This window comes from Dicentrarchus labrax, unplaced genomic scaffold (assembly GCF_905237075.1).
Source record: "Dicentrarchus labrax unplaced genomic scaffold, dlabrax2021, whole genome shotgun sequence".
In the NCBI taxonomy this organism is placed as follows: domain Eukaryota; kingdom Metazoa; phylum Chordata; class Actinopteri; family Moronidae; genus Dicentrarchus; species Dicentrarchus labrax.
The window spans coordinates 3,679,753-3,700,823 of record NW_026136708.1 but is presented as its reverse complement, the minus strand read 5'-3'; the positions used below and the strand labels follow the sequence as shown (position 1 = coordinate 3,700,823).

General features: G+C 42.7%; 1 protein-coding gene across 1 annotated transcript in view; it reads left to right on the top strand.

The window, feature by feature from the left end:
• cd2ap (CD2-associated protein) overlaps positions 1 to 21,071 on the top strand; it is a 57,285-nt gene that overhangs the window by 5,611 nt on the left and 30,603 nt on the right. The window contains 5 exon segments of the mRNA XM_051408465.1: positions 9,488 to 9,645; positions 16,704 to 16,881; positions 18,530 to 18,630; positions 19,177 to 19,303; positions 20,045 to 20,223. Coding sequence (XP_051264425.1) covers positions 9,488 to 9,645; positions 16,704 to 16,881; positions 18,530 to 18,630; positions 19,177 to 19,303; positions 20,045 to 20,223 — 743 coding nt within the window.

Genomic DNA, 21,071 nt, shown 5'->3' with positions numbered 1-21,071 from the left:
AAGGTGAAAGGGCTGGCGTTGTTTAATGAATGACTATCCAGTATAAAGTTTTCCTTTATCCACTTCAGGTCAAAAATGCCTGATTGCAGTAAAACCCTTGAATTACACAAGGCTGTGATCAGCTAAACCCCAGTGCTAGCTGTTGTCATTTCTATTTGAATGTTGAGATATTCTACCAAATGCTATTGTCAAGCACATCAGAATGACTGATGTCAGTGTAGGCTCCCTGTGGGCAAGTGTGCACTGAACAGCTGTATTATGATAGAAGAAACAAACAAAAGCATGATACAAATACATTTAGATGAATTGGACTAGTCCGTATCACCAGATACTCGACATTTAAGGAACCCGGCCAATATTCAGGGCGATAAATTGTCACTGTAAATCAGCTTTCTCAAGTGCTATCACGAGTTGTGGACGGAGTGTTGGCCTGCAGTAGAAATGGTGCATATGAGGACAAAGTGAGCATGTTTAAACCCAAAGTGTTATGGAATGACTCCTTTAGCTTTTCATTCTCTCTCTCTCTCTCTCTCTCTCTCTCTCTCTCTCTCTCTCTGTCTCTGTCTCTGTCTCTGTTTCTTTCTTTCTTGTTCGTGTGTCTCAGCTGCAGCAAATATGCCAGGAATCCTCAGCCGCCACTCCCCAAGGCCTAGGTGTCAAACCACTGTTAACAAGATAGCTGGTTTCCTGTTCCTGTGTGTTTGTGTGTATTCATTTTTTCCCTTTTACTCCTTTCTATTGTTTATTTATTACTAGTAGGGTTGGGTACTTATATACTGTCAATGGTTGGGTACTGTTGACATGTGAATTGATACCAGTACATGGAATGTGGTACGGGTACCCAATGGTACCTCTTTTTGGTACTTTACTGTCTCCTCCTGTTATCAGTTTGATTGGTTTCTCACTGTGTGAGATACAGCCCTGTGGCTAACGCTAGTAAAACTCAGCCTCACGCCAAGACCGTGAGAACAGCCCAGTGATCTCCAACAACTGATCAGACTAGCTAATTAATGACCTGAAGATGTTGATGAAGTAGTCGATGCCTGACTTAAAGGTTTGTCGTGCATTTAGGGTTCAACTTCCGCGCTGTTCGCTGCAGCTGTTGCGAGGGAGTTTGCGTGGCTTTTCTGGGCTATCAAACACAGTAACGTACACTCTTCACCCTGTAGATAGATTCTGTGTTTGACATAGTGCTTCCACAGGTTAGATGTGTTGCCCTGGTCAGTTTTGCATTACAAAGCTCTCCCTCACTTTCTCTCTATACTCACATGCTTAGGGCCTGTCCTCACGAATACGCGGCCTCACCCAATACGATGTCGTTTCGGGGAAAATCTTCGTAAACACGACGTTGTTTCCAGAAATATCTGCGTCCACAGGGATTCACTGAAACAACCCAAAACGCTGTAGTACATATGCCAGGCCTGTATGTGGCGCTGTGACGCCGCCACACCAATACACTAAAACCGGAAGAGAAGCCATGGAGCATGCGCTGTTTACAAACAAGTAGTAGTAGTCCGCCATTGTTGTTGTTGTTGTTGTTGTTATGATGTGTCTAGCGCTGGTGGCTGAGGTTAAAGGCTAGAGAGGCGGGGCTAATCCGTTTTCGGCGTCCAGACGACTCCGGGCGATCCGGCGTTTTCGCATTTTCCCACTCTGGGACCCGTTTCCAAAAAATACCATTTTCTCACCCTGAAAACGCCGTATCCGTCTGGACGCGAGGCTGATTCGATAAAGTATTTATCCGGATTCGAGAGAAACGTATTCGTGAGGACAGGCCCTTACTCTCTGACCCAGATGCGCTCTCAGGTGCTGAAATGTTGCACCGATTGATTTAACAAGAAATGGTACTCTGTTGTACCGACGTTCGGACATTCGGTACCCAACCCATCTCACTAGTCTTTTAACAGCCTCGTCAGAGACAGTTTAACTTTGTTTTCCCTTTGGTGCTGGTGGTCTGTAAACCTGTGGGCAAAGTAACACAGCAGTGCGTTTGCTATTGGTCTGAAGATTCTCACTGTACATTGCAAGAGGCACTGCACTGTTCTTTATCTTCATATCACTCTGTCAAAGCCAGTGTTTAGTCTGGTGAATGGAAATGTTTTAAGTCATTTCATGTCTCAGTGCAAATCTGTTACACACAAGAAGGAGCAGGGGGTGCTGCTGAAGTCCCTAGGGTGGTTGGGGTGTATTACTCATGTCTGTATAATTAGATAATTAGTCATTTCTGTCTAGAAGTAGTAAGTTAAAGGCAAAAAGACTTGTTGTTTTGTCTTGAGGATGTTTCATCACTTATCCAGCAAGTTTCACAAGTCTTGAACTTTGTCCCCATCATTATTACTCTGCTCAGTGCTTATACAAAGAGCAGGTATATTATCATGCCACATGCAAAGTGAAGAAAAACTAGTGATTTGATTACCAATGATACTATTTAACTGCTCAGTATCAGAATAAATGTATATCAGATATCTCACCTAGAGTTCAGGTTAGGTCTCCTGAAACTCATTCATTTCCACATGTGTAAACTGTGTGCATTTGAGATCATGCAAATAATTGTTTAACTCTGGGCACGTCTTTAGTATTTTTAAGATGTTGACTAAAACTCTTGAGATGTTGGCAGAAGACTGCAGTGAGGTGCTGCGGACGTCCAGCACCCTTTCTTCTCTTGTATCTCATCTCATGCTTGTACAGTCTTCAGACTCTTGCTCTCCTCATCGTCTGCTTGACAGCACACTATTTAGCGGATGCGCTTTTGGCTAGAGCTCTTAGCTTTTTGACCTATTTCTACATTTATGGCTGGGCTACAGAGCAACTCTTGCTGTGTGGTTGCTGCTGCTGGGCCTCAAGATGCTGAGATGTTCAGACTGGACTGGAATTAAAGAAAAAAAATGCATATAATTAATTTCTACATATCTGACTTCTTTTCAGGGTTCTGCATAAGGGGTGGGCTTTCTAAGTCATTTCCATAAGCAAGGCAAGAAAGGGTCCACGGCGGAAGGGTTATTCCAGTGTTACCTTTCTAAGCATCACACGCTGTAGAGATTTTGGTGAGCTGGGTAAGCTTCTCTGTCCCAGAGGTTGCCTGTTAACTCCCTCCGCTGTTTATTCCGTTCTCTGCATACCATAACGGTCACGGTCACCATTCTGCCTGTAACGTTAGATCCAGTGGTGTGTGAGCTCTCATTTTTGCTATCTAGAAGAATGTGAGTACTGATGTCCAGATCGAGTACTCATCCCCATCCCTTCCCTGCCTGAATGACGCCAATATAGGTCTGCAATTAATCATTTGTCGATCTTTCAATTAACTGATTAGTTGTTCAGTGCATAAAATATCAAATGATGAAAAATGTTGATCAGTGTTTCCCAAAGCTCAAGGTGAGCTTTTCCTCAGATGTCTCTTTGTGTCCACTACCTAAAGATATCCAGTTTGCTGTCATGGAGCACTAAAGAAACCAGAAATGATTCACACTTTTTTTTTTTCTTCCTTAAAGTAAATTAATATATTATTAAAACAAAATTAATTAATTTCAGAGTTGATGGCTAACTGATTAATCAGCTAATGCTGAGCTCCACACCAGTAACAGCATGTAAGCATCATATTGTACTGTTGTGCAGTCTGACATCATGTTGGCCATGACTAGCAGACCTGCTGACCCATATACACACTTGATACATTAACACAAAGGTTGCCACGGAGACATGCATGCAAGCCAGCTAGCTTCCTGCTTTAGCAATGAAAGCGGTTGGCTTTTAACACAGTCATTTATTCAGTTACTGAAATTTCCGGACTATTGAGCGTACCTGAATATAAGCCGCACCAACTAAATTTAAAAATTATTTTTTTTTTTTTACATATATAGGCCCGGACTTGTCTATAAGCCGCAGGTGTCCACATTGTAACATGAGATATTTACACAGAAAGATGGTACACAGAAAGATTTTTTAAAATGTTTTAATTAAATAAATGCTGCCGTCTCCAACGTCTCACCATCGATTCATTGATGCCAAGCTTACGTGCATCAGCTCTTCTTCGCCAGCCAGATCGATTGCCTTTAACTTAAAAGCTGCATCATGTGCATTTCTTCTTGTGTTTTCCATGATGAGGGTGTGTGCATGATGCGCAAAATGACTGAATGAACTGAATGAATTCAAACTGAATGAATTCAAAACACAATCAAACTAGCGTCTTCCTCTGCGCATTATCTCTTCCACCTGTCTGTCTCGCTCTTGCGCTTCCTGCTAGAGCGCCCCCTGGAGGACGTTAACCCGTAAAAATCTATAGATTAGCCGCATCATTGTTTAAGCCGTAGGGTTCAAAGCGTGTGGAAAAAGTAGCGGCTTGTAGTCTGGAAATTACAGTAGTTATACATTCTGAAAGACATGCCAGTATTAATATCACAGACAGTTATGGCAGTGTTGTTGTTCCTGGGCCATCGGCCAGCACTGGATGAACAAAGTCATTCTCCAACCTTAGCACAAGCCTCAGAGGTAAACCCTGATTGAAGGCCCTTGTGTGATCTGACCTTGGATTGTTGTAGTCCAGGTTACTGCTGCTGTTAGCCGGGTTTTCACTCTCATTTCTGAAGAAAAGTCTCAGTTTTTCCCTCTGGGCCACTTCGTCAGTAGAACTATTTAGGCCAGAATCCCCCTGCTGCCGCATGACTGGCAGGAAGTTTGCTCCTGCTGCGCACACACACACACACACACACACACACACACACAAACACACAAACACACACACACACACACACACAAGCCACCTGTACGCTGACAGTTTTTGGCTGCGTTTAAACGTATTTAGAAAGGCATTTCCTTCGAGGAACAAACCAAGAAGACTTTGTCCACTGCCCCACTGCTGGTATTTCACAGGCCGACACCCATCACTCACTGCACTCATTCAGCAGCAGCAGCAGCCACAGTTAGTGAGGAAAGTGCCTCACTCCTAGAGAAGTGACCATCAGAGTTCATCTATGTATATTGCTTGTCCTCTCACATATAAAGAGGAGGCATTTTGTACTCAACCCATATTCCCACCTCCAGAGTTCAGTCTCCAAAAAGCCCCATAATCTAAAAAGGTTTCAAATATAAACTCATACAGGTTGTAGGAAGTAAACAAGCCATGCTTAGTGTAGTGGCCTTTACACCTGTGCAATAACTGCAATGTAAGGAAAGGATTTTCTGTTCAGGACAGTTTGTGGAATCTGCTACATGTTGGAAATGTAGTCATCAAATACACAGGATTGGAGGCTAAAGGGGCAGTTTTTTTTAATATATGTTAAAAAAAAAAAAAACTTTTGTGTTGCTTTTCCTCCACTGAAGACCACAATAGGAATCATTTAAGTAACACTATATTCGGTGGTGTCCAAATCCAAAGCGTAACGTATAAGTAAGTGTATAGCAGTGTGTTTAGAAGTGATTTGATTCGGCCGGCCCGCGTTCCTCGGGCAGGGTGTGTTTGTGCGGTTGCTGGGGCGCTGTAATCTGTGTGGTTGCAGAAAGTCCCTCCGCTCCACATCCAATCATGTGGAAGTTGAAGACTGCCATGTATGTTGCATTATCTCAACAGAGTATAATTCTGTCCGCCAGCGTTGCCTTTTGTTTTGTTTACGGCAGCAGATCATATCTCTTCCTGTGGTTATACGGACAGATAATCCCAAATTACTGTCTGGGGTCTCGGCCGTGTTGTTTATTTGAGTTTTGCTCAGCTTGTGTCGTGGACTGTTGCTTACAGGGAACTGTGTAGAGCGTAAATATAGTCTTACCTACAGCTGATCTTCAGGGCTGGTGGGAAAGTGAGTTGATTTTAGTTAGAACCTACTGGACAGCAGCTGGGCTCAGTGTGACAGAGACTGAGAGAACATTAGTGTTACTCGCTATGCTTGGAAGTATATTAAGCTCAAAGTGATTTCACTTCCTGATCTATAATGCCTGCTCAGTCTCCAGCAATCCGTCGCTGAGAAAGATTCTGTCCGTACACGGGCTAGATGGTGACCATGGTGGGACTGTCTTTGGTTTTCTGGTGCTAAGTAAGTGCTGGGGTCCTGCAGAAGCATGCTATGAGCTAATGGAGCTGACAGAGCTGGTAAAAGTGTGCTGTCTAAAATAAAACAGGCTTTTATAAGACCCTGTGTGTGTGTGTGTGTGTGTGTGTGTGTGTGTGTGTGTGTGTGTGTGTGTGTGTGTGTGTGTGTGTGTGTGTGTGTGTAAAATGTATTTATTTATTTTTTTCATATATCAACCTGCTGCACGGTTTCAGTTCTGCAGCTGCAAAATCAGCAGAGCTGCAGAACCAGCTGCCAGAAGACTAGTTGGCAGGTCATCATCTGACTGTTGAAACTGCTCTGAGATCATCCAGAGAGGCATGCAGAGGAGTGAGATCTTAACCTGAATTTTCTAGAATTCAAGGAAACAGTAAGCAGACGTTAGGGAATACATCAAACTGTCAGAAGTTACTTTTTAAAAGAGGGATTTGTTAATATTTGTGTCCAGCTTTAAAAAGAACTTGGATGACACTTGTTGCTTTGTAGGATTGTAGGTTGTCTTATGCTGCATTCATGTGACGTCTGCAGAGTGGGAAGAACAGGAAAAACAATTTTTTTTTCCCATCTTGCGCATATTTCCAAGATGGTTAGCTTGTTTCTAACCTTTTTGTTGCATCATTTAAAAGCTAACTGAAATGAATTAGTTTTTGTGTGCTATTGCACAAATATCTGCTCTCTAAATCACATGCCCTGTGTTCTTCTTTGGGAAAAGAATCAGAAACCCAAAGTGGGAAATTTATATGTATTTTTTTGGTTTTGTAATGGCACCCACAAGTTTTGCATTCATTTGATGGAGCGGCATCCGTCTACGTAGATGTAGTCCTCATTTACACACAGCTAGTCAAATCTCACATGAAGCCGTGACATCAGCGTTCTGTTACAGGCAGAGCAGAGCCAGACAGCCGTAGCTACACAGCACAAGAGCCACATTAACTGTCCTGCTAAAGTCTTCTTCCTATCTAACTTACAAACAGGAACACATCTCGCCTTGCACTTTAGCTTGTTGAACGAGCCAACAAACATTAACTGGGGGAAAAGTGCGCCGCTAATGGCAGTTTGCAGGCAAGATGGCTGATAGCTGCTCAGCACATTAAACTGAATGTGCTGAGAAAAACCAAAACCTGCCGTACAGCGAAACTGCCAGAATCCCGCCACACTGCCCAGCACTGCCCTCGCTGTGAAGGTTATTGTGTGTGTGTTTGTGTGTTTGTGTGTGCTAATCCCTCACCGCAGACAACTGTTGGCTTTTTCTCAGTCAGCAGTAAGACGGCGGAGCAGGCCCTTTCTCCCACCCGTTGAACCGCTGCTCCTCTTTTCAAAAGTTTAAATACTGAGTGTTTTATGTAGAGGGGGAAGGCTGGTCTGAGATCATTGGTCAGGGCCAATTTCTCATTGGAAGTTGGCCCAGGCTGCAGCAGTGTTAGGCCAAGGGTGGTGATGAGACACACACACACACACACATATATACCAACAGTCACAGCTGAGCCAAGTTTTACAGCACTCAGTGTTGTATTGCTTGACCAATTTGGTTAAGTGCTGAACGACTCCGCCGAGTGTGTGTGAGTGTGAGAGTGTGTGTGTGTGTGAGTGAGTGAGTGAGTGATTCGGTCTGTTAGAGGGAGATAAAAAGTGTGCAGTCATGTTTTTGTTTTGGCTGTGCTTGGTGTGAAGCCAGCCATGCCAGTGGAGGCTCTCCGCCGTGAGTCATTGTGTGTTAAAGGGCCACAGCACGTAGTGAAATACCTCACTACCAGTTACTCCTCTGCAGCCCGCTTATTTTTAGAGGCTGCTCAACCTGCTGCACTGGAAGCAGCCCGTCAGTCTCTCTCGCCTCTCTCTTTCTCTCGCTGTTTGTAGCTCTCTTTGTGATCAGAAATACGTATCAGCCCGTCTGAAGATTACGCACACTGTGTACATCCAATCAACGATCATTGCAACTTTGTACCTCAGCGGTGTTTTAAAGGCAGCCTCTTGCTGTCATATTCCTTATGGGCCAATATTGACAGTCGTTTTATTGAGCTCAATCTGTAGTTTCAGGAAGAAGGCTGTTCTGTTGAACCTGTATTCTTGCTCTCAGGTTTTTGTAAAGGTACCTTGGTCTCATGGTGCATGTTTTAAAGATTGGCCAGGCGTAATTACTGTACTCAGCAGTACATTACCCAACCAGCACTTGAAGGTGCTGTGTGCCACTCTCAGAGCCACTAGTAGTGTTTTTCCATACACGTGTGCTAATTAATGAATTATTCCTTCCTGACTTTTAACCTCACAGTGAAAAGTCAGGTTTTAGATTGAATGAAGACAACTTCTTTAACTGAGACATTTATTGATTTTCAGAGCTAGGGTCCATAGATTTTCACCATTCACACTGCCATTCTTAAACAAGGTTTGTAAGATTTGATCATTGTTCATTGTGATAGTTACCACAGAAACAAAACAGTGATTCATGTATTACTTTTTTGTCTATTTTTATTGATTTGCCATTCCTTCCTTATCTTATACTGTTAAAACACTTAAGAAAACATGTTGTTAAAGCATTTTGTTTATTTTTGTTCTGGATTGTGTTGAACTTAGAGTTCCTTCCCAGACATTCTGAACAGCATACATATTTTACTCATAGTACATGGGAACACTAGACAACTTCTGTTCCCAAAGTTTGAGTTTCACTGGATACCTGCTCTGGATACAACCTGAATTTACTCATATTGTAATGTTCAGAACACTAAAACCAAAACAGATAATAACTATAACTACCAATGATGTTCAACCAGGGGCTCAAAGAACCACTGCAGAGTCCAGTCTTTGTCCACTTATTCTCACTGTTGGAACTAGGGCTGCAACATTTTCTCGAAGAATCGATCAGTTGCCTGGTCCATAAAATGTCAGGAAATGGTGAAAAACATTGATCACTGCATGCAACGCGCAAGGTGATGTCCTCAAAAGTCTTTTTTTTGTCCACAACACAAAGTTATAAATGACTAAAGTAAAATAAAATATTCCCATTTGAGAACCTGAAGTCTGAGAATTTGGACACTTCTTCATAAAAAATGACTCCAAAATAGTTTGTGATTCATTTGATAGATGACAACTAATGGATGCATGAAGTAGTCATTGCAACTGTTCCTGCCAGAAATCCAAAGTAGATGTCGGTTGTAGTAACACGAGTTATGTTGTATCACTTGGGAATACATGCTGGGGAAAAATGAGTCTCTGCTGTTATTGTGATACTTTTACTTTGATATTTTGTTAATTTATGTCTCTTATTGTTTCTCTTCTTCCACTTCTACCCATCCTGCACATTACCTTTCTTCTCTTTACTCTACTGTGTTTTTCTCTTTTCTATTGTCTTCCCCCCTTGCATTGGCTTCCTGACTTTCTAACACTATACTTCCCCTCCTTCCTTCCCCCCCCCCTCCTCCCGTCTCTTTCCTCCCTCATCCTGTGTCGAGCAGAGGTCATAGTGGAGTACGAGTACGACGCGCTCCATGATGACGAGCTGACCCTGCGGCTGGGCGACATCATCAAGAACGTGCGGTACATAGAGGAGGATGGCTGGATGGAGGGAGACCTCAACGGGAAAAGGGGCCTCTTCCCCGACAACTTTGTTAAGGTGAGAGGAAAAATGTTGCTCTTTTGTCTTTTATTAACTCCTGCGTTATAGTAGAGTTAACTTGTGTAGAGCTGAACGTGCACTTCCTCTGAGGTTTGAAATGCTTTTGTGTGTTGTTCCATTAGAGATAATTCTTTTGGAGCGGTGAGCGTTATCAGACCACAGCTTCCTACGGCGAGAGGGCTGGGCACAGGCTGCAGTAGATGTGGTCACTGATTTCTTAGAAACGCACCCACATCTGAGAGTGCTGTATGCTTGGTTGAGAAGAAATGGGTTCCTGTTGAAGCATTTGAATATTTTTGCAGACAAAATGAGCAGGTGTTACGATTTACAGTATGGTGATGACTGGATTTTACTAGATTTTCCTTTGTCCAATTTTCCTCTACTGCTGTGGCAGAATGCAGTTTGTATGAATTCAGAAATCTTTGTTGAAAAGCTTAATCAGAAGTTTTGGAAAACAGAGCATTCTGCTGGCATTCTTATAGTTTGTGTATCTGTGAAACACTACAAACGGTAAACAAAGCTATGTGCAGGCATGAAGAGGCTGTTCGACCTGTGGTTGAAGGATGTGAGTTGATTTATGGTAAAAAGTTAGTTGTTCTATCAAATCTGACTGGACTTAAACTTTGGACTAAGGACGATTTAATAGCAGCACTGAATTAACCTCTTGGCCTACAAGGACCTGAGGTCCAGTTTGACTCCTCTTGGTTCCTGCAGTACAGGGTTCATTCAGTTATCAGGAACCTTTTGGGTGTTTTGATTAAGAAAAGTTAGATTTGCCTGGCCTAACTCCAACGAGCCTATTGTCACCACCTACAAGGGCAACACACATTCACTCATAGATGAGAACATTGATGAGAACTGGCTATATTAACCGTCTTGAGTCACGACAGTCCTGTAAACTGTGACATGAATTTCACATCCAGCACAGTTTAAAGGACTGATGTGTCTTCAGGTGTCTCTGCCTGTCTCCAGGTGGCTAGCTGGCTCCGGCTATCTCGCGGTGCATTTAACATTTGCATCTCCAAGAGGAATAAACTCTGCTCACTGATCTGAGCTCAGTTTGAGTTTGTTGATGAGATATCATCTCTGGTTATGCATAATGTTAGCTAGCTAGCGATCTGCAGATATCAGGCTGATGTCTTGTCAGGAAACACAAACAGCAATATCAGATTTCTGCTCCATCTGTGCTGAGACTGATTATTAAAGTGGATGGCTGTGCTTAGTTAAAGCATCTGGTACTGACAGTCCATGTCTGCACGGGCTAACCTGTAATTTTAACTATGCCCAACAATGACTTGTGGGTGTTACAAGTCTTGTTTTATTCTTGCTATTCTAACTGTCTCGCACATAAAGATCTACAAAATCCGATGTCACGGTCAAATCTATTCATAGAGCGCTTTAAAAAAAAGTGCTGAGCTAAAAGAGTATCACAAGACAAAAGTACTTAAATACATGGATAAATATATAATGAGTGTAGTGCACAGGGATACAGACATTTCTCAATTAAGAATGAAAATCACGTAAAGAATCCTTGCAGGGTTAGGCAAGAGAGAAAAAGTGGGAGCCTTTTGAGAGTCTAAGATTCTGCTGTTATGTTTTCAGGGGGACTATAAAAGCCCTTGATCTGTAGATCTAAGGGGCCTAGCTGTACTGTATGGGGATAGGAGTTCTGTAATATAGCTCGGGGTGAGACCATGCAGGGCTTTAGACACCAACAGAAGAATCTTGTTGGGGATTTAATACCGGACTGGGAGCCAGTGCAAAAAACGCTAATATAGGTGTAATATGTTCCCCTTTTTTTCTGTCTGCATAAGAGTCTGGCTGATGAAGGTGTTGTGAATGGGCTTAGGTGCTAAACATTCTACTGTTTTTTTATTTGAAGTGCTGTGAAAATTCCATTTTAAATCCAATTTGGAGACTCAGTTTGCGGCTAATAACCATGTAGCTGTAGACCAGTACATCCACAGTATGTGTGCTTTTGGTGGAATTGAGTCATAGTCATCTCTTGTTATGACTTGGTCGTACACTTAGGGCACCTGAGTGCTCTACTGTGAAATTTGCCTTTTCTGTGCGAGATATTTACCCAGCTAATGTACTGTGAAATGAGTCACTACAGAGCAGCTGGCTCCTCTTCTCTCTCGCCTTCTTTCTTCACTCCTCACTCCATAATCCTGTGCAGTGAGATAGGTAATCAGCTGAGCCGCCTGGCCCAGTCACCGACTTTGATAGTTAATCCTCTAAGGAGCCTGCTGGCTGTTGAACTTTGCCCCCGACAGCGCTACTGTCGTCTGAGATGTTGCCTTCTTCCTGCTTCCTTTTTAATTGGGGTTGTAGCTGAATGATCGGGGGACAGGAAACTTGCCTGGGAGGGAGATGGTAAGGAATTTAAGAGTGCTTCATCATGGTTAGTTGTGAATGTCTCATTGTAATATCCTTAAAATGAATGTAATCAGTGGAAGGTCATCTTGAAGAAAGGTATGTCTGAGTGTACAACCATTCAGTTTTTGCTTATGCTGGTCCAAGTGGTTCTGGGTGTGTAAGATTTTGATGTGACTACGTGTACATGACAGATTAGATGAATAACTTTTTGTAATGATGATGATAAAGCTACATAATATACCCATTAGATTAAAGAACACATTTGGGCTACAAAATAAGGTGCCTTAAAATATCAATCAATAAACAAGGGGAACAATATCACACTGTCTCCGGCTGAGAACTGCACCTCCGAGTCCTTCTGTCCAAAACCAACAATTCATATCTATAGACAGACAGTTACAGTGTGCGTGATGAGTGACAAACCCCTTCGTGGTGATAATGAAACCATAAAACTGCCAAGTCAGGGCTCCAGACTAACTTTTTGCATTGCTTGCAATGGTGCGCCTAACTTTTTTTTTTCGGTGCACCCAAGTTTTTCATTGCCTTGCCTTTAACACCATAAGGTCACCTTTTTCTCGCTCTCCATAAGTTTTATATAATGTGAATGATTTTTAAACAAGAATAAGGTGTAGAGAAATGCTTGTCTTTATTTGAATTATATATAAAAAGAAAAAGAAAGTGTTTAAAGTGCTTCACTGAGCTGAAATTGAACATTTCAAACTAAAACACACAGCTGGGAGAGGGGCCACTTTCTCTACACATTTGTCACAGCATATCGTGTGTTTTTTTCGTATGTTTTTTTTTTTTAATGTTTCGATACGAAACGTTGTTGACCCGCTCACGAATGCACTATTTCCGGCCATATTCTGACTGCACTCCTGACAGTACACGCAGTGCATTGCGTTACGTCCTTTGTTGTACCTCAGCCAGGGAAATAGTTTCAGCCAGTTCTGTCTGAAGGAATATATTTTGGCCTTTTTAATTTGGGTCTCAGAGCCGGGCTCTATCCCAGACTCGGTTGTCTCCTCCTCTGGTTCCGAGTCTGATGCTGTCGCCGAAGGACCGGGGCTTGGTATCTCACCAGGGACCGACGGCTCCGTGTCTTGACGGGATGGACTCTCAGTAGTGGGGATGGATGGGATTATAGTAGAAGGGCTGGTTGTAGGTTTGGTTTTCTTAATGAAAAAACTTTCAATATTTCTGCCTCTCTTCATTTTCCCTTGTTTTGTCGCGTTTATTTTATTTTTCCATTTCAGTTAGTCAGCTACTCTCGCAATTTTTAACACACACAACTTAGCGCGATGAACAGGACCACAGCCAATCAGAGGCAAAGACCCGCCCGAGCTCTGTCTCTTATTGGTCTAGAACACGATATGATCCTACCATGAGTGTGTGAGTTCGGTCACAGGAGAACACAGAGAGATGATGCGCTTGCGAAATAAATGTATGTTTTCACCCGGGCAGCGTCAGGTGCACCAGTGCGACCTAGAAAAATTATTAGTCGCACCCTTAAGAATTTTGGTCGCATGTGCGACCAAATTGGTCGCACTCTAGAGCCCTGCAAGCTGATACTTGTGTCCCCATGGAGATCTTCCAGCCCGAGTTGAGTGTGAGTCCACACGTTGAGAGAATGCGTATCTAGAGATTGATAAATCCTGGAACACTCAATAAAGACTCACAGCCATTAGCCTCTTCAGTAAAGAGCACTGTGCCATTGTGTTGGCCAAGTTCAACCTTAAGAAAAGAACACACATAAACAATGCATGTGTAATCTAATTAACACCCAGTGAGTGGAAAAACAGTTTGTAGGTTTGCGAGTGTGTGTGTTGGGATGTGTGATCTCGCCTTTTTAAGCTCTCGAAATACGCCGCTTCAGTCTTCAGCAGTGACAATGAGTTGCACACAGACACCTGAGAGGGGTGGAAGTCCTTCTCGAGTGTTCACATTTATCTTCTCTCTCTTCATTTTTCTATTTTCTGTCTCTCTGCTGTCTGAAGCTGTTCATTTTAGTCTGTCTCTGCCTGGGATTGTTTGTCTTTCTCTTATTCTGTTGCTTTTCCTCTCATCTCTGTCTCAGTGCCTGGTAGAGACACACACACACACACAGCTGGACTTCCTCTCCAGTGGAATTGCAAAGTCAGCGGTTCTGAACCAGGAAGTGGATGGTGAACAGGGTCATTGTCTATACACCAAGCCCCCAGGAGGAGCGCTGGCCTTTGAAGCCAATTTGACACAGTGGCTAAACCGTGTAATGACAAGGTCACGTGATGCATGAACATGAATGGCCCGCGATGCTTTACATTGTGAAAAAGCAGCTGTAAAAGATTTTTTGGAGTGTCACAACCAACATAAAATGACTCCTTTCACTATCAGAATTTGGCCTGTTCGGTCCGATAACATTTGGAAAGTCTAGAAGAGCTGCATGATCAAATGATTGTATCCCCATTCAAGTTAGCAAAGGGCTAAACCGGAAGTTAGTGGCTCGACCGGCAGACATCTCTTTTACACATGCTCTGTGGGCCATATGAAACAGAAGATCCTGGTAATTTTCTACCCAGAAGTCAAACTTTTTTTGGCTTCATGGGTCACTAAGCAGCTTTTATATGAAGGACCTGAGCCCCATCTCCAATGCTGTATCCAGCTCTCCCTAATACATACATGCAACATGTATGCATATTTCATTGCTCCTGCTCCGAGCTCCCAGTGTGACATATTCTATTTGTGTTGTGCACCAGTGCACTTCATATTGCAAGTTTGTTTTGAGATTTAAAAACAAAATGCTGACTCTGTGGGCATGTTTCTGGGTCCAGGAGCTCTTGACAGCAAAGGCTTTGTTACTACTGTCTACTGTGATAGTGTTCTTCCACCTGATTAGCTGGTTCTGATCACGTGTGACAGACAGGAGTGACTCTGAGAGGCTACCAAGTTGATAAACTCAAAATACAGTTTGGTTCTCTCGATTTTAGTAGAAGGCATATTTGAGAATCATTTCCATAAAAATGAAAGTCGGTGTACAAGGTCCAGCAGCCTGTGACCCTTTCTATAGAGTTAGTATGTTCTCTTGCATTGTCTTTGTGTCTGTGTGGGTTTACTTCGGGTGCTTCAGTTTCCTTCTTAACATGAAGATTAGGTCGGTTGAAAATCGGTAGGTGTAAATGCAAGTATGAATGTAGCTGTCTAGCTGTGTGTTTTAGACCTGTGACAGACTGATGATCTGTCCAATGCGTACTCCACCTCTCCCCCAGTACATGCTGGGATAGGCTCTGGCCCCTTAGGACCTCCGCTGGATGAGTGGGCATTGAAAATGGGCAGATGTACTCATAATATCCCCTGTTTAGTGAAGGTGTGATGTGGACTTAGTGCTGTTGTCAGGGAGTTCCCCAGGCTGGGAGAATGTGGCAGCTGTTTTACAGCCTGCCTTGTGACGTGATCGGGATCATTAGCGGCAGCTACATTTAGCATGAGTGGGCTGTAACTATCACAATGCTGCATTGAGCACTGACGTAGGTTGCCATAGTTATGGCTTACTTTGTGTCTCTTTAGCTCACCAGAATGCAGATTGGTCACACACATTTCACTTCTGCTTATGTTATGTGAAACTGATTCACCTTGTTTCACATGTCCTGTTTCCATCCAATGTCTCATTAATCCCTGTTTGACAGTATTGTTACTATCTCAGCTGCCCATCTCCTGCATTTGTGTGCACTGAGCTTCTGCAGCTAGAATGGAGGTACATTGTGTTTGTGGTTAATGTGGTTAAATCTTTCCCCTGACTACATCCAGAAGTGGTCTAGATGACCACACTGTGCGTTCAGTTACAGTCCAGTTACAGCACTGACAGTACAGTACACTGTATGCATATCCTTACGGGTTCAAGGTTGGGGATAGAAAATGTGGTTTCTGGTCAGTGGTCAGGAATGAGTCACACTACTGACACCACAGCTGGAAACAGAACATGGAGAAAGTCTTTAACTGGTGTCTGCTACAGACAAACTATGTGGATACATTCAAGGACCAGCTGTTTGTATTATGAATTTAAGTTACGCATTCTTCTAAGGCTTTGTCGTTGTAATAAGACCTGTCACTGTTGTACTCTATCCTGTGTGTATGTGTATGGCTGCAGTGATGACACTGTCTGCAGGGCCGTACTTCTTCTTCTTTCACTTTTACCTCACTGACCTATTGTTCATATGCCCATGCTATCCCTTATTTATAGCTGTGGTCATTTTCATGTTTTCTTTAAATTCACATATATTTTGGTAGATTAAAAAAACCATTGCCCCAACACTGAGCATCCATTTTTATTTGTCTCCAAGAAAGTAGTTTACAAAATAAAAGCCTGTGAAATGTATCAAAATCCACTATCTTGACTAAAAATGTCATAGGTTGAAATTTAATGTATGTTATCTGAATCATTAGAAATGTATTTTCTAAATATGGAATGAATATTGTTGTGGATTTTTGGTAAACATACTGTATAAGGAGTATGAACAGTAGTAGCATTCAGTAGATCTGTATATTTGAAGTGGATTTAAGTAGACTAATTGATTAGTTGATGAGCTGAGTTGACATCTTTTAGTTAAAATGATATGATGGGGACACCTTCTGCCTTAGAATCAGAACGGGGTGAAAAAGCTTCCCACCTATTGCAGTGTCTGTTTTTTTTTTGTTTTTAGGAATTGAAGAAGGAATCTAAAGAGGTCAAGGAAACAAAGAATGAGCCAAAAGAGGAGACCTCTCAGCCTCTGAGGAGAGAGAAGAGCGCAGGGAACGTGGCCAACCTGGTTCAGAGGATGAGCACCATCGGCATCCCAACCGGCGGCTTCCAGCCTCAGCCACCAGCAGCTGCAAAGAGTAAGATGCTATAGTTTTGTTTGGGTGAAACGATGCCTGTAAATAAGTGTTGGAGTTTGCTTGGTGTACAGGATGAGCGCGGTTTACTGCAATAGGCCATGGTGGAGTCGTTACTGACAGGAGCGTGAAGGCTTTCTATTTCTGCCATTTATTTGCAGCAGATCCTATTCATGTGGCTTCTGGCAGGTTAAAAGAAAAGTTAACACCTATTGCCACTGCTATTTCACCTGCGTCTGCTGCGTCTGAGCTCATGTGTCCTTTCATGCGTACATATGTGTGTGTTGCATACCTGCACCGTGTCCAGTCTTGCTCAAAGATCTTATCATGAGTGCCATTTTATCTTTGTCTTCTCCCACCTAGCTACTGTTACTATGTTTCTATTCTTACTGAATGGCATTCTTATTGAGGATTTCCAAGTATAGAGCTCAATTTCAGGAAAAGCAGCACTGTTAAAACCACATGCTGATGGTGAAGTTTCCTCTTTTAGGTGATATACAGTATGGCCAGTGGAAGATCATCAAAAATAAACTAATGCTGACCTGTTAATTAAGCTGTGTTGTTACTTTATCATCGCACTGAGCTCTCTCTGGAGAGGCTGTGATACTTGTCACACCTCTTGTTTCTCGCACTCTCAGAAGATGTCAGATATTTATTTCCTTTATTGTAGTCTTAACATTAGGTTTTTACTAGGTGTTTTGAGATATATTCAAATGAATTGCGTCATTTCAAATTGGCTGAATTTGAATCTTTTAGGAAAAGTGACAGCCCTAATTCTTTCTAATGGTCAGTAGGAGGCGACTCTTCGGGCTGTCTGACTGTATTCATCCTTAACCTGACCCGAGTTCTTACTTGATTTATTGGCTCAGTAAACAGTTTCTTAATGAGTTTGTGTTCTCAATCTCTAGTTTCAAGTCTCCTTCCATACAGCATGATGTTCATTTAGTAAACGATTGTCCTGTTGTAGTGAAATATTACAATAAAGCAGGGTATGCTTTAAGGCGTGGCTACCTTGTGATTTGACAAGTCGCTAACATGGCGTGTTGTCAGGTTCTCAGTCAGATCCAATGAGGAAATTAGCTGTAGCAAAGCGTATCCACGGCAGCACCACCCTCTGACCAAATATGGTCACTTCTGGCTCCAAAACACAAAGATGGTGACGGGTACAATGCTAAACTCCAGGCTTCAAAACTTTATCAGTTGGTCAGAGAATGTACACAAAACGTATTGCTTTTTTTCTGTAATCAGTTTTGTTTCTAGAAACCTGCTTTGTAGATCTGGCTCCTGGCCAGTATTTCTTCTTTGCTTGTTCCATTTGCTGTGTGCAGCTCTGCTTGTTCAGCAGGGCGTGTCCACCGCCTGCTTACAGGATCACCCATTAGAACAAACCCACAGTTACTCGCGGCGGAGGGTGGTGGGTTCTCGCTTGGCCCCTCACTTTGCAAATTTACACCTTACTTGCCTTCTCACCTGTGTCAGTTCTCACACCGCCCCCCCACTGGCATTCCAGAGGGAGACGTACACACAGCCGAGCTCTTGCCAGTTGATAAAAACAAAAACACTTTAATTGGCACTAGCTCAAGTGCCCATGTGAGGCCACAGAGCAGGTTGGTTGAGTAATAACTGCTGTTGTCTGACCCGCCTCTCACAGAGCCTAAGAGGAGACAGTGCAAGGTGCTGTTTGACTATCAGCCAGTGAACGAAGACGAGCTGGAGCTGAAGATCGGAGAAACCATCGACATCATCGAAGAGGTACTTTTATAGATTGTAAATATGTCTAACCCGGTCACATTAAGTGCACTTTGTGATGTAACTGAATGTAATTTCCTGGCATATACACAGCAGCGCTGGAACTTTGTAATTGCTGACCTTTCAGTGTTTAGGATAAACACAATACCAGGCTTCGGTTTTCGGGTGTAATTTGAGACGTGCTGGTGTAGGTGTAACATTGCAACCACTTAATGTATTTAGGCACTGAAGAAACACACACTGTAATGTGGTTATTTGTGGTGTTGGCAAGTCAGTACAAGTAAGAGGCAGCACTGTGAGTGTACACAGCAAGCAGTGCTCATTATAAGTTTGCCAAAGGGGAAAATGTGTGTATGTGATAGCACGGAGTCCTTCACGTGTGTGTATTACAATGCCAAAGAAAAAGTCATACATGTAGTGATCATATATATTTATAGCATCTTACAGTATATGTGTAGCATTAGTTGCACCAGAGGGAGAATGGGTTATTCCCTGAGGAAAAATCCCATTTCCACATCAGACACTTTAGTGAATGTCCTCTGTGCGCAGGTGGAGGAGGGCTGGTGGAGCGGCAGCTTCAACGGCAAGTCAGGACTGTTTCCCTCCAACTTCGTCAAAGAGCTGGATGCCGCAGGAGAGGACGCAGAGCCCAACGACACGGCAGCAGACGAGACCGGTAAGAGGCAAAGCAGCAGGGCCTCATTAATGCGAAGGGTGCAGCTTATGTTGTAAAAACACCAGGGAAGAAGTATTGGAATTTTCTGTTTGGTTAGACAGCGTATCAAAACAAAGCTCAAAGCAGGTTCTTTTGCTGCAGTTGAGCAAAGGAGATTGTTTTTCTTGTTCTTCTTAAACTGTTGAGCGCCTGACAGCGACTTCTTGAGATGATATCTTTCTCCTTTGTTTCATTCAGACATCTATTCTCTGGTGGAGATTTTATGTCACAGTTTATGCCGAGAATTTCTCAGCAGGTTTTGAATGTTCTTTTGGCATCATGGCCATTAATTCATTGTCAATGCAGTAATGGAGCTGTTCAGATGTGAGACAAGCCTCAACAAGAAGTTGAGTCGGCAGCTGGATGTTTCTAAGCCTTTTACCTGCTAGTTATATGACTGGGAGGTACAACAGCTCTTTAAACAGCTCTGTGTGTGGTGTGGGTACACACTTTGAGGATCCACAGCTGGAGGTTAGATATTGTATGGCTACATTTGAACGCTATTATGTGAGAAATCATTATAATATAAATCTCTGTGTATACACAAACACAATTTTGGCACCTTCTGGTGGCTGAAAGTGTATCATTCATGTAATCATGTATCCTGTCCTATCCTAGTATTGCAGCTGGAGGGAAAGCAGTTAAATGTAAAAGTTGTGGATCAGCTCCCACTCTGCTCACACTGTTGTATCTCCTCCCCAGATGGAAGTGGAATGGAAAGCGCTGCCACCCCCACATCGCCTCAACCTGCCTCAGGGAACGGAGTTATTGCTCAGCCCAAGAAGATCCGAGGCGTCGGCTTCGGAGACATTTTCAGAGAAGGGTCGGTGAAGCTAAAGGTTCGACTGCCAAGCCCTGAAACAGAGGAAAAGAAGGAGAGAGTAAGTGTGATTCAAACTCTAAATACACAATAAATGTGACACAAGGAATGTTTGCAGTAAAACATTATTCTATGTCCTTTTTCTTTATACATACGTGGCATAAAATACTAGTAACAGTGGTGAAGGAAATGGAGATGTTAATGTTGCTTAATGTGTAACACTGCAAAATACTGCATACTATAAAAAGCAGCTCATTTAAAGATATTGACCATCAAACAAAACCCCAGATATTTTCATTTAGAATGATCAGAAATACATTTTTAGACTAGTTTTGAAGCAACTGAATTGCATTGAGAAGTGCAATGACCTTGCACTTGTGAACTGCACATGTGCTGTATTTCCAGAGATGTGTCCATAAAAAACAAAGGGCAGTCGTCCCAGTTTTGTTAGTAGTATTTAATTTGGAATGGGGTCTGTAATATTGCGGTCCAGCTGAGTGTGCTGACGGGCTCAATTAATATGAAATTAAATATGTATGAGAACTTACAGCTCTTTAATAGTTAAATAATTGCAGTTGTCCTTATTTACTAAAGACTGCAGTAAGGTTTTGCTTTGGCTCATGCAATATTTTAGACATTCCTGTTCAGAGGTGCAAAATAAGAATAGGAAACGGCATCTGAAATTGAACATGTGGGAAAAGCAGGAGTAAATTCTGACATGTTGTAAAGGACCAGTATACTCCGGTCCCCCGCACCTTTCCAACGTCGGAATTTCCCAATCTTTCCCAAACTGACAGTCTAACATTCACATCCACTCCATGCAGTTACTGGCCGTGTGTGGAGGTGAGAAGAAGCTCTCTGAAGCGCTCTTTTTTTCTACTATTTCTGTCACCTTTGTGTACGACGGAG